Raw genomic sequence first — 15031 nt, 5'->3', positions numbered from 1 at the left:
GCCAACTTTCTATTTTATTTTTGTTTAAGTAGCTGGGGCTGTCCTAGAGCTCAATATGTAGAGTAGGCTGGCCAAAAACTCACAGAGATCTGCCTGCTTTAATCCCAGCACTCGGAAGGCAGAGTTCTACAAAGTGAGTTCCAGGATAGCCAGGAGTACACAGAGAAACCCTGTTCTGGAAAACAAAAATCACAACATAAAAGCTGAGTACCACCACACCTGGTAAGAGTCAACTTTTTAAAAAGAATTTGCTTTTCTTTGGTTTCACTCTAATAGACAGCCTAGACAAGAAGGATGGATGCTGCAGAGGTTTATTTCACCAACCTCCAGAACATCTTTGGTGTGCTATCCCATGAATAAGATGGAATGTTTTATGCCTGTAATCCTAGCAACTGGGAAGTGTAGGGAGAAGCAGCCCTCAAGGTCAGCCTTGACTACACAGGGAGTTTGAGGCCTGCCTGTACCACATGAGACCCTATTAAAAAAAGAAAAGGGGGGGGCGGGGGAGGGGTTGAAAGGGAGAGGAAGAGGCATGGAGAGAGATTTTATATCTAGTTATTTCCCCATTGTTAGAAATGTTCAAACCAAATTGCAAAATCTGCCACACTGACGAGGATATCATACATGGAAGTCAACTGCAGCAGAGGTAACTGGGTTAGAACCCAGCACTGAGATGGGAGGAGGCTGAGAGGTCTCCTAGTCCTGACGCCTGTTTTAAGGTCTGGACAAAGTGACTGAGCCATGGCAGCAGACTGTTCTACACAGCAGGCAGCCAAATGTGTTGGTCAACTCAGTGGTATGCTACTGCATCTGCTCCCAGACCAGCAGCACTAACATCACCTGGGAGCCTGTGTTACAAACGCAGACTGGATCAGATTTGTGTTCTCACCAGACGCTATCAAACTAAACACACACTCCCATTAGAGTAAAGACCATTGGCACACACTGCCCCTTTACAATGGTGGGTTTCTATTTCTGGAAATTCATTTCCCAAACTGTACCAGATGTTAAGCAGAGGCATGACCAAGAACAAAACAGGCAAACAAACAAACAAAACCCAGTATTTCCCAGTCTATTTTGGGAAATCTCCACATACACCCTAATTGGAGACTTGATAAATACCACGAGCACACTAAAAGTTGTGAAATGGTCTGTAGTTGAGAAAACCTGAAGCATAAACTTTCAAACATATATGAATACAAAGCACCTTACAAAATAAAAGTTATGGGAGCTGAAGAGATAGGTCAGCAATTAAGAGCACCTACTGCTCTTACAGAGGACCCGAGTTCAGTTCCCAGGACCTACACCGGCCGTAAGTCCAGCTGCAGGGGTCTGACATCTCTGTGGAAATCTACACTCATACACTTTTTTTTTTCTTTAGGTTATCCTCATCTCTTTAAATACAGTGCAGTTCAGGCTTTGGCAGCACAGTAGGCTAAAAATGCCATCTCTAGACTTATGTACACTAGGGTACCAAGCGGCCAAAAGGCGCTTGCTGCTCTCCGCGCTGCTATAAGTGAGAGTTCGGTTTTAAAGATGTGCCTCCTTCAAAACAGCAGTTTTGCATCTGTGTGCTTTAGTCGTTGTCCAGGCCATAGTGAGGAGGGCTGTATAACCAAGACGACTTCGCAAGGATCATGGTGCCATCCTAGTCGGACCCCAGGACAGGGAGTAGTCACACAGCAAATGTATTTCCAGACCCCCACGTTTGAACCTTCTAGGATTATTTTTTTGTCTTCAGTTAACACAAATTCCCAACCACGTGTCCACAGGAAACCTGGGCTCGGTACCGGTCAGGGCAAGCAGGGGCCCCTTGCAGAGCTGGAGGCTAGTGGGCAAGCCTGGGAGAAGCTCTCGCTGGGGCCCCAGGCCCGCGCCCTCCCGTCGGGGTGCCGCCCACCCCCCGATCCCACCTGGCCCGAGCCCCGGGCCCCCGCCAGCTCTGCGCGAGCTCCGGGGCAGCTCAGCAGACAGTTGGTGGGGTCGCCACCCGCGTACCTGCTGTCAGGGCTCCGCGCCCGGCTCGGCCCCGCCGCCGCCCGCCGCCCGGGACTTGCTGCCCCGCCCCGCCCCGCCCCGCGGGCTGCCCCGCGCGCAGCCCGACCCCGTAGCGACCCCCGGAGCCCTCAGGTCCCAGGAAACTCTAGAGTTCTGGGTACAGTCTCCTCATTCTTGCAGCCCCGCCCTGGCTGACAAAATCACGCAGAGCGCGGCAGAGAAGCCATCGATAAGGCACTGAGCTGGACACCTGCGGCAGGGTGCACGCGTGCGCACGCGCACTACGCCAGGGTAGTCGATTAGGACCACGGTGGAGAGGCTCGGCGGGGTGAGCGCCCTCTGCTGGCGGAGGGCCCGGGGGACACATTGGGAGTGTTTGTATTGTTTTGGTCTCTAAGCGCGACGTATATGGAGTCAGGGAAGGGAGAGATAAACTAAGATGTCCACACCTTTTCTAGTCCCTCTTCAGCTGTTCCTCAGGCCCCCAGAACTGAACTGGACCAAGAAGAGGTCTGCAGCATTGAGGGGCATTTCTTCAATGGAGGTGTTGTCGAAGACTCCTGTCTTCGATGTCTATTTGCTAGCTTTTTGGAGTGTTAATTGGCTTGTTAAAACTAGCGATAACCCAGTACTAGAAAGGGTGAGGCAGGAGGATCGCTCCAAGTTCTAGAGGAGCCTGGGGTACCAAGGAGGAAGGATTGAACAAGTGTACAATGGTACCTACAGGCAGGCATGAAGGAAGGACTGAGCAAATGTGCAAAGTTACCTGCAGGAAAGGGAGTTAGGATTTCACAGCCAGGTTCCAGTTCTACCTTCAGTTCACTAGCTGTGTGAAATCCTGCGCTGGTTACTTAACCTCTCATTGCCGCTTCCTTATTTGTGAAATGAGACTGTCCGTGTCTAGAAAGGTTGGACATCTCTACTAGCATTCCTTTTCACTCCCATTTCATCTTTTAAATATTTCCAATTATTCTCAACATACAACGCATTCCTACCATTCAAAAACCAAACCCCAGCTGGTAAAATCACTCAGCAGGTAAAGGAACTTTGCACAGAAGCCTGACAAGGTGAGTTTGATTCCTGGAACCCACAGGAAAGTAGAAGGAGAGAACTGACCAAACACACACACATAGACTCACACCCACACACACACATACACATACACCATACACACATATACACCACACACACACACATACATACACCACACACACACACATACATACACCACACACACACATAGACTCACACACACCACACATACATACACCACACACACACACACACACACACACACTACTACATAAAATACAGTAATCAAATTAATACTTTGAAGTATTCACTGAGCCAGGCACAGTGGCACATGCCTTTAATCCCAGCACTCTGAAGGCAGGGGCAAGCTGTTCTCTATAAGTACAAGGCCAATCTGTTGTTTTAGCAAGTTCCAGGCCAGCCAGGAATTCATAGTAAGACCCTGTCTCAATTAAAAAAAAAAAAAAAAAAAAAAACTCAGGAGGCAGAAGCAATTGGATCTCTGAATTTGGGGCAGCCTGGTCTATAGAGCAAGTTCCAGGACAGCCAGGGCTACACAGAGAAACCCTCTCTTTAAAAAAACCCAAAGAAGAAGAAGAAGAAACCCCATGTCACTCTCCCAAAAAGTATGCACTGAGAAGCCTCCCTTTAATCCTTGTTCCAATCTAGCCCACCCTCCTTGCCTGCTAAAGGTAATTAGCTATTAGTTTCTCTGTCATCTTCTAGATGTTTTATTTAAATACAATCACATATGAACTTAAGAGTTTTACTCCTTCTGTTGCTTATGCAAAGGGTAATAGAATATATATACATCTACACTCTGCCTTTTTCCTTTATAGAATAGCATCTTCTGTAAGATTTATTCATTTTATGTGTATGAGTGTTTTGCCTGTATGTATGGTGTGTCTACCCACCAGGCACATGCACATGGGGAGGTCAGAAGAGGGTGTCTGATTCCCTGGAGCTGGAGTTAGAGATGATTGTGAGCTGAACTGCCGTGTGGGTGCTGGGAATTGAACCCAGTTCCTCTCTGGAAGAGCAACCAATAAGTACTCTTCACCAACACTGACCCATCAAATTCAAACGAAGGGAGGGAATCTTTCCTAGTTGTACAAGCCAGTGTCTGTAATCTCAGTACTTGGGAGGTTGAGAGATCAGGAGTTCAAGGCCATCCATGGCCTATAGCCAGACTAGGCTACAAGAGACCCTATCTTGAACCTGCGTCCTCATTTGTGGATATGCATACTTTACTCACTGGATTCCTCTAGTTACTTTGTTTCTAGTCCTGTGCATATGTTTGTGTGTGCACATGTGCATTTGGAGGTCAGAGGTTGACCTGGGTGTCCTCCTCAATCACTCTCTACCTTATCGTTTTTTGAGACAAGGGCTCTCACTGAACCTGGAACTCCTCAATTCTGGCTGGACTGGCTGACCAGCAAGCCCTAGGGACCCTCCCATCTACTTCCCCAGTGTGGGGTTATAGGCGCTGGGACCTGTATTCAGGTCCTCAATGCTCTGCTTTGCTGTGCACAGCAGGTGCTTTACTGGCTGAGCATCTTCCAGGCTCTGTTTCTAATCTTTTGCTGTTGCGTGTTGTGCAACCATCGGGTACATAGGACATTTCACGTGAGCAGATTTATGTGTATGTTGTAATTGTTTAAGATTTATTGGATATGTATGATCGTTTTACCTTTAAGTCTGTATGGTTCAATGTTTTCTTGGCATACGCAAAGTTCTAGGTTCAATTCCCAGAACACAGGAGCTAAAAACAAACAGAAAAGAATGGATTTTTCAATCCAAGATGAACTGACTAAGCTCCGGGAGTCAGGAAAGCAGGTTGAATTCATGTATCGAATCATTCCATGAATAATCTCAGTTGTGCCCTTCCCTGTTGAAAGGGCAAAGTTCTCCCTGGGAGCCAGAGTGTCGCCCCCCTTTCCGGTCCTCACTTCTTCTCCTTTCAGGTGTGTTTGAGGGGGCGGGGATGTGTCTAGAATGCTTCGGCCGCCAGGGAACAGCCTGATCCCTAAGGCCTGTCTCCTACCGCTAATAATGACAACTGTGCCCCCTGGAGTCCAGACAGAGAGTAGACAGCCTTGGAAGAAATGGCACCATCTCACCAGTCAGTTCCTGCCGCAACGCATGTTTATTTTGGGCAAGGCTCAATTCCCAGTGTGGAGGCTCAGGACCCAGAGTGGGGCACAGGCTTGTCTGGGAGCAGCCAGGCTTTGGGGGTTTCCTTCTTTATTAGCTGGGTCACAATCACCTGGGGCCTGGGCACCCCTGTCTGGATGGGTTGCTGCTCAGCCGCATGGGAGGTGTCTCCCTCACACTCCTCCAGGGTGGCAGCAGGGCTGAGCAGCTCCTGGGTGCCCCGGTTCCACATACTCACACCAGGAGTCAGCTTCATGGTGTCTGAAAGAACCAAGGGCTTCCACAGAACCTGGGACGTGGCCTCGAGGACCTGGGGCGCCGCTAGGGGCCATCCCGAGTCCTCCGAGGCGTCATCAACAGCAGGTTCCTGGCCCAGTGAAGGCACGCGGGTCCGACCGGCCCACAGCTCGCCCAGCTGCTCTGCCTCCCGCTCCCAGCCGCTCGGCCACTTAGCCCGAGGCCAAAGTTTGGGACTGGGGCTGCGGGCGACTTCGGGGGGGATTGGGTTTCTGGCGAGGAACCGGAACCCGGGGCTGAGGAATGGCATCTTTGAGCCGAAGCTTGGTGAGGATTGGGCCAAGTTCAAAGTGGGATCGGGGCCCAAAGCACTGAATGGAGCATAACACTGGAGAGGGAACCTTGAGGTAGAGACGGGGGGTTTAGAGGGGGCGCGTGAACCCAGGGCTTGGGGCCCGCTAGCTGAGGTTCGGGCCCCAGCTTGGCTCTTTTCACCCCGCGGGCGCCCGCGGTATATTTCCAAAGGGCGCGCTTCGGAGTCCGGGTTCAGGACCTCGGCCGTTGGGCGCACCCAGTGGCGGGGCAGCCGAGCGGGATCCAGGCGCACCACCGGCGTCTTGCGGCTTTGCGCAGGCTGCGGCGACCGGCAGGGCTCTTCTGGGGTGGGCACACTGAGGAGGGGCACAGAGCCGTCCGAGGAGGTGCCGGGCATGCCTTTGCTCTCGAGGTTCAGCCGGTCTCCTGCCGCGTCTGGTTGAGGCACGCAGAGGTAAAGATCCTCGAGGGACAGGTGGGAGCCGAGGGATGGTCCCTTCTCCTCAGAGGCCTGGAGACTGACAACTTGGGGCAGACCCAGGGAAGGCTGGGGGCTGGGGACCCGCACCACTTCCAGGGAAGTCAGTAAGGACTCCTTCGAAGGCAAGATGTGACTAGGCCATAAAGCCTCTTTTGAAGACGTGGCCAAGATGTGGCTTTGCTCCTGGCCATCGGGTTCTTCCAAGATATCCCCGGGCTCAACTTCCTGAAACACCTCCAAGTTGGGCATGGGTCTTGGGGTGACTCTTGGCTCAGCAGAAGGCTCTGGAGATGCTGTTGGCTCCTGGGAGTCTCTGTCCGACCACGGTGAACCTAAAAGGAACTGGTCCGGGTTCCCAGGTTCCTGGGGAAACACATAAGGGTAATGAGATGTTGGAAGTGGGGGAAGGACCTCACTTCGTGGTCCTGAGCGGCTCCGGAGGAGGCTTCTGTCGGAAGGAGGCTCGGGGCTTGGGCTTACTTCGCCTTGGAAGTGCTCCTCTGCACCCCCGGGTGTCGGCGTGTGCAGTACAGGCACGGAGCCCTGGGCCCAGGCATCCGTGGTGCATGCCAGGGGCTCCTGGTCCTCGCCCCACGTGGGGTCCTCGGCCACTGCAGATTCTCCCTCATCCCGGGCCAGGAAGCGCCACTCAGTGATCTGCAGCATGGCCTCTCGGGCCTGGCTAATGGTGAATGGGACGCACTGTGGAAGTGAGGGAGGGTCTCAGCCTCACCAGGAGAGGCGGGAGAGGTAGAAGATGAGATCTGGAAGACCCAGATCTAGGCCCACCTGCTGAGTCAGGTAGACTTTGAAGGCACACTCCATGACTCGAGCAAGAAGGTCGGCCAAGATGTCACCCACTACGTCCTCGCCCTCCTCCAGGGACAAAAACGCAATCCATTCTGCCTCATTGAGCCGCCCAGGCACGATGTCCACCTGCGGCACCGGCTGGGTGGGCGGCCGGGCTTTTTCAGCCTTGGATCGGGTCACCCCACGGTCTCGCGCCTGCCTCTGTGGGAACGAAACGGGCACTCAGGACAGGAAACGGAGGGGATGGGACTGATGGGCTAGGGGCTAGAAAGACGCTTTCTCAAGATGTTTGCTAAGGAAGAAAAGGGACCAGGACAAGGCGCCTCACTCAATCTGCGATGCAGCGGAGGGACACTCTGAAGGTATGCGGCTCAATGTAATACTCATAACAGCCCATTAAACAAGGAAACTGACACTTGTCAGAAGCTAGCCCTCACCTGTTTGGATGCAAACTGAACCCCAGACCTAATGATGCTCAACTTACAGCTCTTGCTGTTTGCGTTACTGCAGTGTCCAAGTTCTTGAGAGTTCAGAGAATTGGAATCTGAGTCATTGAGGTCACTAGAACTTAGTCTCTTCTGTTTGAGGTTTGAACAGTCTTGTTATGTAACCCTGGCTGGCCTGGAATTTGCAGCAATTCTCCTGCCTCTGCCTCTCAAATCCTAGGATTACAGGAATGTAAGACCATGCCAGGGTCTCTACATCCTGTTTGTCCATTGCCTTTTAGTGTATGTGTGTACTGTAGTTCTGGGGATTGAACCTGGAGGCATTGTACATACTCTATCACTGAGCTAAACCCTTAGGCCTCTTTACTCTTTCTTTGTTTGAAACAGATTCTTTTTATGTAACCCTGTCTGTCCTGGAACTCTCCTTATATGTAGACCAGGCTGGCCTCAAACTCACAGAAATCCACCTGCCTCTGCCTCCTGAGTGCTGGAATTAAAGGTGTGTCCTGTTATCCCCAACTCTCTTTTTACTTTTTATTTTGAGATCTCACTAATATCCCAAGGCAAGTCTTGAACTCACTCTGTATTCCAAGCAGGCCTTGAAATTAACTTATGGTCCTCTTTTTCTTTTTTTAATTGAAAACTGATATAATACATTCTGATCACAGTTTCCCTTCTCTCTTCTTCCAGATCCTCCCCACCTCCCCTCTCATCCAACTCCAGGCCTTCGTCTGTCTTTCTCTTTAAAAAACAGGCAAATTAGAAAGGCAAGCAAATTTGAATAATAATAAAAATAACATAGTGAAAACACACACACACACCAAAACAAAAACTATAAAAACACAAAATCAGAAACCATAATATACGAGCAAAAGACCAGAAAGATTTTTTTTAAATGTCCAAATAAAACAATCTACAAAAGCACCATTGAGATAGTTTTTTCTTGGCCTTCTGGGACATGGGGCCTACCTTTAAATGTAGTTTATATACCCAGTGAGACTCCATTGGGTAAAACTGATTTTTCCTTTGCAAGTGATTTCCAACTGGAAATAGCTTCCAGGGTGGGGATAGGAGCTTGTGTCCACTCCCCCCTCACAGCACTAGGACCCCATCTGGCTCAAACTTGTGCAGGCCCAGTTCATGCTACTACACTCTTTGTGACTTTATGTGCGTATCAGTCCTGTCAGGCTCGGAAGACACTGTTTCCTCGATGCCATCCATCCCCTCTGACTTGTGGTCCTTTTGCCTCCCAAATAGAGTAGCTAGGATTAGAGGCCTGCATTCCTAGATTATATTTAACCATTATTATTATTATTATTATTATTATTATTATTATTATTATTATTTTGGTTTTTTGAGACAGGGTTTCCCTGTGTAGCTTTGTACCTTTCCTGGATCTCACTCTGTAGCCCAGGCTGACCTCGAACTCACAGAGATCTGCCTGGCTCTGCCTCCTGAGTGCTGGGATTAAAGGCGTGCACCACCACCACCCGCTTTAACCATTATTTTTATTTCCATTTTATGTAGTTTGCCTAATATCACACCTGGGAAGTAGTACAGTTAGAATTCATATACAGATTTGTCTAATTCCAAAACCTGACTCTTGCTTCCCAAATAAAGATATTCATAAAGATATGGAAAAGAAAAACATGCCCAGATATATTAAAAACTTTTGAAAATGAAGAGAAATAAAGTAAATGAGAGCTGGTGAGATGACTCATTTGGGTAAAGGTGTTTGCTGCCGAGCCTAATGACCAAGGTTTGATTCCCAGGACCACAGGGAGAAAAAGAACCGACTCCCACAAGTCACCCTCCAATCTCCATTCATGCTCTGTAGCACACACACACACACACACACACACACACGTACACACACGTACACACACCGAAACACACACACACACACCAAAACACACATACACATACACACACCACACACAAATAAATAAATGTAATGAAAAAGTTTTTAAAAATCACTAAAGCCCCCTGTGATGAGTTGAGTAGGCATTAAAGCTATGCTTCCTTATGCTCAGCCCCATAAGCTCATATATTTGAATCTTGATCTCTAGTTGATGAAGCTGTTGGGAAGGATTAGGAAGTGTGGTCTTGTTGAAGGTGAATAACTAGGGGCCAGTTTTGAGGTTTCAAAAGCCCATCATTTGCAGTTAGCTCTATTTGCCTTGTGGTTGTTATCTTGAGATGTGAGCTCTCAGCTACTCCTCCAGAACCATGCCTGCCTGCCTGCTGCCATGCTCCCCATCATGATGGTCATGGACTCTGGCCCTCTGGAACTGTGAGTCCCAGTTAAACTCTTTTATAAGTTGCTTTGGTCATGGTGTTTTTTGACAGCAATAAAAAAGTAAGTAAGGCGAGCCCAAAGGTAAACAAGCAATATAATAGTTCACAAAAGAAATGTAGATGAGTAATAAAAATGTGCAAAGATGACTGGAGCCAGTGGTGGTGGTTTATACCAACAAACCCAGCATTCAGGAGCCTGAAGCAGGACAGCGGCCATGTGTTCAAGGCTGGCCTGGGCTACAAAGGGAGAGAATGAAGGAAGATGGTTCCTTCCAAACCTTACCTTCAAATAGAAACCTGTGTCTACCTACCTACCTCCACCCTTATTGCTTCATATTTTATATTTCCTAATATTCATCCTCCCAGGCAATCTGAAGTCTCCTATTCCCTACTCTCCCAATCTCTGGCCGTGAATTCCCAGAGACCATTTGCCTGCTGCTGGGATTAAAGCTATGCTTCCTTACGCTCAGCCTACATCTTTAAACCTCAAACACAGAACTGATCCCGGAGGTGTCTCCCCCCAAGCCTTGCGTCTAGAGATGGGGAGTGAACCTGACAAAAGAGGACAGATTTTTTTTTTTACTCTTTCATTTTCCCAGAGTTCTTCCGATCTGTAATTTTAAAATGTCTTCACTTTGAGAATAGGAGAGATGTCTCATTAGTTAAGAGCATTGGCTGATCTTCCAAAGGACCTGGGTTTGGTTCCTAGCACCCATACGATGGCTCAACACTGTAACTCCAGTTCCAGGAAATCTGGTTCTGTCTCCTGGTCTCTGCAGGCATTACCGCATGAACATGCTGCTCAGACACACAAGCAGACCAAACACCCATACACATAAAATAATAACTCTTTTCTTAACTTAAACAATTTGGCTATTGACAGAGGGTGTTGGTATGGGAAGAGGCTATGAGTTCAGGGGTAACCTGATCTACATAGTGAGGTCTAGGCCAGCCATGGCTACACAGTGGGACCTTGTCTCAAAATAAAAGGCCAACCATGGTAGCACGTGCTTTTTATTACAGCACTCTGGAGACAGAGGCAGACAGATCTCTGAGTTGAAGGCCAGCCTGGTCTACATAATCACACTCTACCTCCAAATAATAATAATAATAATAATAATAATAATAATAATAATGGTAATACAATAAATTAGCTTTAAAGGTCAGCCTCTGAATTGTTTAATCCATTTCACAGTCCTGAAACTGTCAAGATATTCACCCATCAAGCGCTCTCCCTAGTGCCTGATCTGGTTTACCCACCAAGATGGGTTCCTCGGCATAAATGAATTACTACTTGTACTAGCAGGTCAGTTGTTTCCGAACTCGCTTGCTCTTGGCCTCGTCCAGCCAACCCCAGTTCTTGCACACTCCCCAAGTTGAAGCTCACCGAGCCTTCGTGTGACATTGTCTCGACAGTCGCTCGGACGCGGTGTTTCAGCTGCCTCCAGGAACCTCCATCGCTGCAGCCGCCGCGGCCGCGGCCCAACGGTCGCCTCGGCAACCAGGCAGCCCTGAGGGTCTCCGGCGCGGTCCACGGTTGCCCCGGCAACTGCGCCGCGCGCCGCCCCTTTCCAGCCACAGGCCCCGCCCAGAGGCCGTGCGTCAGTGCGTCGTCTCTATGGTGGCGGTGGATTCGGAGGGACCTGAGGATCGTAGCGTCAGGCGAGACAGACTTGAGGGTGGGGGTGGTGGTGGGGGTTGCAGGTGTGACCTTTGACCTTGGCGTGGACCTTCAGGTAACCAAACTGTGGGAGGAAGGGCTGGAGGGCTTATTCTGCCTTTTTAGCTGGGGCGTTCGAGACCAGGTCTTTCCATCACCATTCTTCCTGTGGGATTCCCTGGTGGCCGCAATACTCAACCTTGGGGCTCTCTCCGGCTTCGTGGGATCCTCTCCTCCTTGTGACTGTTCCCCATCACTTTCCTCGTGGAACACGTCGATCAAGGGTCCCTCCTAGTGTCTCACCCTTCTCCTCTGCCCAAGTGCCCTCTGTGGCCTTTTCCTGGCTCGCTCCGGTGACTCTAGTATCTCTCTCCCAGGATGTTCCGCCGCGAGCGCTCCATCCCACTTCGCGACTCTGCCGCCGCCCTGTCTAACAACCTCAGTGTACTGCAGCTTCCAGCCCGTGATCTCACACATTTTGGAGTGGTTCATGGACCGAGCGCCCAGATTCTCAGCGCTGCCCCTGAGGGTGTGCCCTTGGCCCAACGCCAGCTCCAAGTCAAAGTGGGCGTTGGAGTGAGTCCCCCACTTATCACTCAGGTGAGGCTAGGAGTTAAAAGGGTGTTGCCTAAATCAGCTCTACCTTTGATCTTTAATCCCTGTCTATCCCCTCGACACTTTATGCCGTCTACTGTGATGCCTGTATCTCCAGGTCCACTGGTGCGTCCTCCCCTTCAGAGTACTGCTGGTGCTCACCTCCCATCGAAGAATACAGGTGAGAAGGGACTCCTCCTCCCCTCCCTCTTCAGCCCCCACCCTCCCCAGTTCCCTCTAAATAAACTCTTCCAAACTTCCGGTGTGTGTAGGCCACCCTTTCTCTAATTTTCATCCTCATGCTTTCCATTTTCTTCACCCCTCAAGTTCCACCTCCGCCATCTGCCTCCTTCAATAACTCTGTGACCTTCGGTCCATGTAGCCTCAGTGTCCTCCTCTGAAAACTAGGGATAAGAGTAGTGCCTCCCTCCAGAACAAGTGTGAGGATTACATGTACTCAGGCTGACATGGCTGTGTGAAATGCTGGGCCCAGAGCGCCGCAGCAACGGTCCTTTGGATCATACTCCCGTCCTTGCCCCCATCTTCCAGATGTATGAGTCTGACGGCTCCCTCATGGTCTATTGGCATGCCTTGGATTCAGGAGATGCGTCTTCAGGTACCCGCAGGACCAAGTGGAGCAGGGGTGGAGGCTGGAGAATTTGCTAGGGCTGAAGGAAGTGCTGTTTCTGAGAGCTGTTTTTATATTCAGCACAGGCTATGTTTGCCCGAGGAATCGCTGCCAGTGTTCACTTCATCTGTGTGGGTGAGAGGCCTAAATGCAGGGCATTAAGGTGTACGAGGTACATCGTTACGGGCTTTCCACCAGGAGGATGCTGAGGGGTTGACGAACTTATGAAGGCTTAGGGGGGAAGGTGGGGGAAGGGAGGGTATCAGAGACTCATAAAAACATTTAGGGAGGGATAGTGAATGGAAAGTCAGGACTGTGGGAGCAATGAGTTCATTACTAAGACTTCTGGGGTAGAGGGAGTGTTAGCTGTGGTGACTGGAGACCCAGACGGGTCAGGAAGTCATCAGTGGGACACTGGTTCTGGCTGCAGGAACATGGTCCGGTCGGGTACTGGTGTTTGACATCCCTGCTAAGGGTCCCAACATTGTACTTAACGAGGAGCTGGCTGGGCACCAGACGCCAATCACAGACATTGCCACTGAGCGTGCCCAGGGGCAGGTGAGTAGACCTCCTGTACCTGTTCTAGTGGCCCGGGAGCCTTTGTCACACTGGGAGGCCCCATTGGGGTCTTAGCTCTGCCACCAAGTAGAAGTGTGGCTTTGGGATCATCTGCATTTCCTTAGATGTAGCAACTTCAGGTCTGGAGTAAAACATACTTTACATTAAATGTTCTATAAAAATCACTAACACTCTCCAATGCTGGTGTGAATCCAGAAGTTGGAGCCGACCAGTTCCCAGATGCTGCCAACACTGACAGCTGTGGCTTCCTTCTCTGGACTTGAGCAAGTGCCTCTATTCTGACCCAGCGCCAGGGCTAGCCTTTCCAGAAAGTCCTCTCCCTCATCCAACCCCCCGCCCCCCAGCCTCACTCTGAATAGGCTCTGTCCACATGGAAAACGCCTTTTTTCCTCCACTTGGATTGCAAACCTGTTGAGAACAGGGTGTGGCTTTATAATTTGTACCCTTCCCAGCACCTGATTTGTCTGCCTGCATCAGGTCAGGAGGCCTCGGGGCTAGTTGTGACTGATTGGCTCTTTACAGAACCTCCAAAAAGTCAGGAAACGGTGGCTTTAGCATTGTCACCTATGGCAAAGGAACAATTATGCATCTGCTTCTACTCCACGATAGGGGCAGGGGAGGCGGTAGCTGCGAGGTGCATATAAGGACCTACAAGGAGCCCATGTTTAAGGGACTCCGAGGTGTCTGGTATCAAGCTGGTAAAGGACCTACCTCTTGCTCTTTCCCTGTAGAAGCAGAGGCAGGCATGGCTTCACTTCCTCGCCTGCCCTGTACTCTGGACCACACAGACTGTAACAGGAAGAGCTGACCCCGACTTTCTCCTCAGGATGGTGTTGCTGACATGGTGACAGCTGATGACTCGGGTGTTCTGTGTGTCTGGAGGTCAGGAACTGCGTTCACGTTACTGACTCGAATACCAGGATTCGGGTAGGAGAGGCAGAAGAGGGTTTTGGCCTTTGTGAGGGTAGGGAGTATGTTGGGGTCTGGAGAAACCAAAACTGAACCTCACCCTTGCAGGGTCCCTTGCCCCTCCGTGCAGCTGTGGCAGGGTGTTGTGGCAGCCGGGTATGGGAATGGGCAAGTGCGTCTGTATGACGCCATCACAGGAGCACTCCATGTCCAGATCAGCGCCCATGCCCGGACCATCTGCGCCCTGGACCTCGCTCCAGAAGTAGGCAAGGTCAGTCTTGTGCATCCCTAAGTACTTTTCCTGTGCTTAGATGCATAGCTCAGGCTTCTCTCCATACTCGGTGTAACTCCATCCCTGGGTACCTGGACGGGGACTCCAGCCCACACCCATCCTGTCAGGGCGTTCTGACCCCTTGGCCATCCCTCATGGGTTTCTCTCTTTTAGCTCCTCTCTGCCGCTGAGGACACATTTGTGCACATCTGGAAGCTGAACAGGAGTCCAGAGAGCGGCTCCATTGAGGTATGTTTGTAGAAGGGTGGGAATGGGGACCCAAGCATAGGGTGAGCAGCAGGACTGACCAGTCTTCCCTTCCCCTCAGGTTGAACACTGCCATGGTGAATGTATTTCTGACACCCAGGTGTGTGGTGCTCGGTTCTGTGACCCATCAGGCAGCTCCTTTGCGGTGACGGGTTATGACCTTGCTGAGATCCTGAGATTCAGCAGTGTCTGAGAGAGGAGCAACCGTCCCTTCTCCCTTGGTATTTATAAAGTATTCCTTCCACGCAGCCCTTGCCTGATCACTCACTATCACAGCCACACTTCTAAACAGCAAGCTCGCCGGGCGGTGGTGGCACACGCCTTTAATCCCAGCACTCGGGAGGCAGAGGCA

The 15031-nt window shown here is 50.5% G+C and overlaps 3 protein-coding genes across 5 annotated transcripts in view; 1 reads left to right on the top strand and 2 right to left on the bottom strand.

Moving 5' to 3' along the window:
• Positions 1-11269, bottom strand: part of Dctn1 (dynactin subunit 1) — a 42620-nt gene extending 31351 nt beyond the window's left edge. The window contains exons 1-2 of one of the 2 annotated variants that reach the window (XM_059258044.1): positions 11159-11269; positions 4721-4792 (exon numbers count right to left, since the gene is read on the bottom strand). The gene's annotated coding sequence lies outside the window, so the exon portion shown is untranslated. Of the gene's footprint in view, positions 1-1998; positions 2064-4720; positions 4793-11158 lie in introns of those variants that run through there. The other variant, XM_059258043.1, reaches the window with a different exon arrangement.
• Positions 5158-11296, bottom strand: C3H2orf81 (chromosome 3 C2orf81 homolog). Of its 2 annotated transcripts, XM_059258047.1 has the most exons (4): positions 11159-11296; positions 7007-7228; positions 6698-6919; positions 5158-6580 (listed from the first exon to the last, which is right to left on the bottom strand). In XM_059258047.1, exons 1-4 carry the CDS (start codon positions 11174-11176, stop codon positions 5213-5215), a joined length of 1830 nt encoding a protein of 609 aa, XP_059114030.1. In that variant the 5' UTR covers positions 11177-11296; the 3' UTR covers positions 5158-5212. The 2 variants fall into 2 exon arrangements, with proteins under 2 accessions (XP_059114030.1, XP_059114031.1); XM_059258048.1 differs by lacking the exon at positions 6698-6919.
• A 77-nt stretch (positions 11297-11373) lies between these two features.
• Positions 11374-14925, top strand: Wdr54 (WD repeat domain 54). The gene is made up of 10 exons (XM_059258049.1): positions 11374-11507; positions 11809-12031; positions 12144-12206; positions 12575-12641; positions 12735-12788; positions 13084-13211; positions 14059-14159; positions 14250-14412; positions 14587-14661; positions 14741-14925. The coding sequence occupies exons 2-10, from the start codon at positions 11810-11812 to the stop codon at positions 14870-14872; spliced, it is 1005 nt and encodes a 334-aa protein (XP_059114032.1). The 5' UTR covers positions 11374-11507; position 11809; the 3' UTR covers positions 14873-14925.
• Positions 14926-15031: the final 106 nt, after the last annotated feature.

Source organism: Peromyscus eremicus, chromosome 3 (genome assembly GCF_949786415.1).
Source record: "Peromyscus eremicus chromosome 3, PerEre_H2_v1, whole genome shotgun sequence".
Taxonomy (NCBI): domain Eukaryota; kingdom Metazoa; phylum Chordata; class Mammalia; order Rodentia; family Cricetidae; genus Peromyscus; species Peromyscus eremicus.
The sequence above is the reverse complement of the archived record's forward strand: the minus strand, read 5'-3'. Positions and strand labels throughout refer to the sequence as shown.

Coding starts and splice junctions, on each gene's coding strand:
- C3H2orf81 (XM_059258047.1), bottom strand. Junction 6,920..7,006: donor AAGTCTACCTGACTCAGCAG/GTGGGCCTAGAT, acceptor TCACTTCCACAG/TGCGTCCCATTCACCATTAG. Junction 6,581..6,697: donor AGGAGCACTTCCAAGGCGAA/GTAAGCCCAAGC, acceptor GTGTTTCCCCAG/GAACCTGGGAACCCGGACCA.
- Wdr54 (XM_059258049.1), top strand. CDS start 11,810: ATGTTCCGCCGCGAGCGCTCCATCCCACTTCGCGACTCTGCCGCCGCC. Junction 12,032..12,143: donor GTCCCCCACTTATCACTCAG/GTGAGGCTAGGA, acceptor CTGTATCTCCAG/GTCCACTGGTGCGTCCTCCC. Junction 12,207..12,574: donor CCTCCCATCGAAGAATACAG/GTGAGAAGGGAC, acceptor CCCATCTTCCAG/ATGTATGAGTCTGACGGCTC.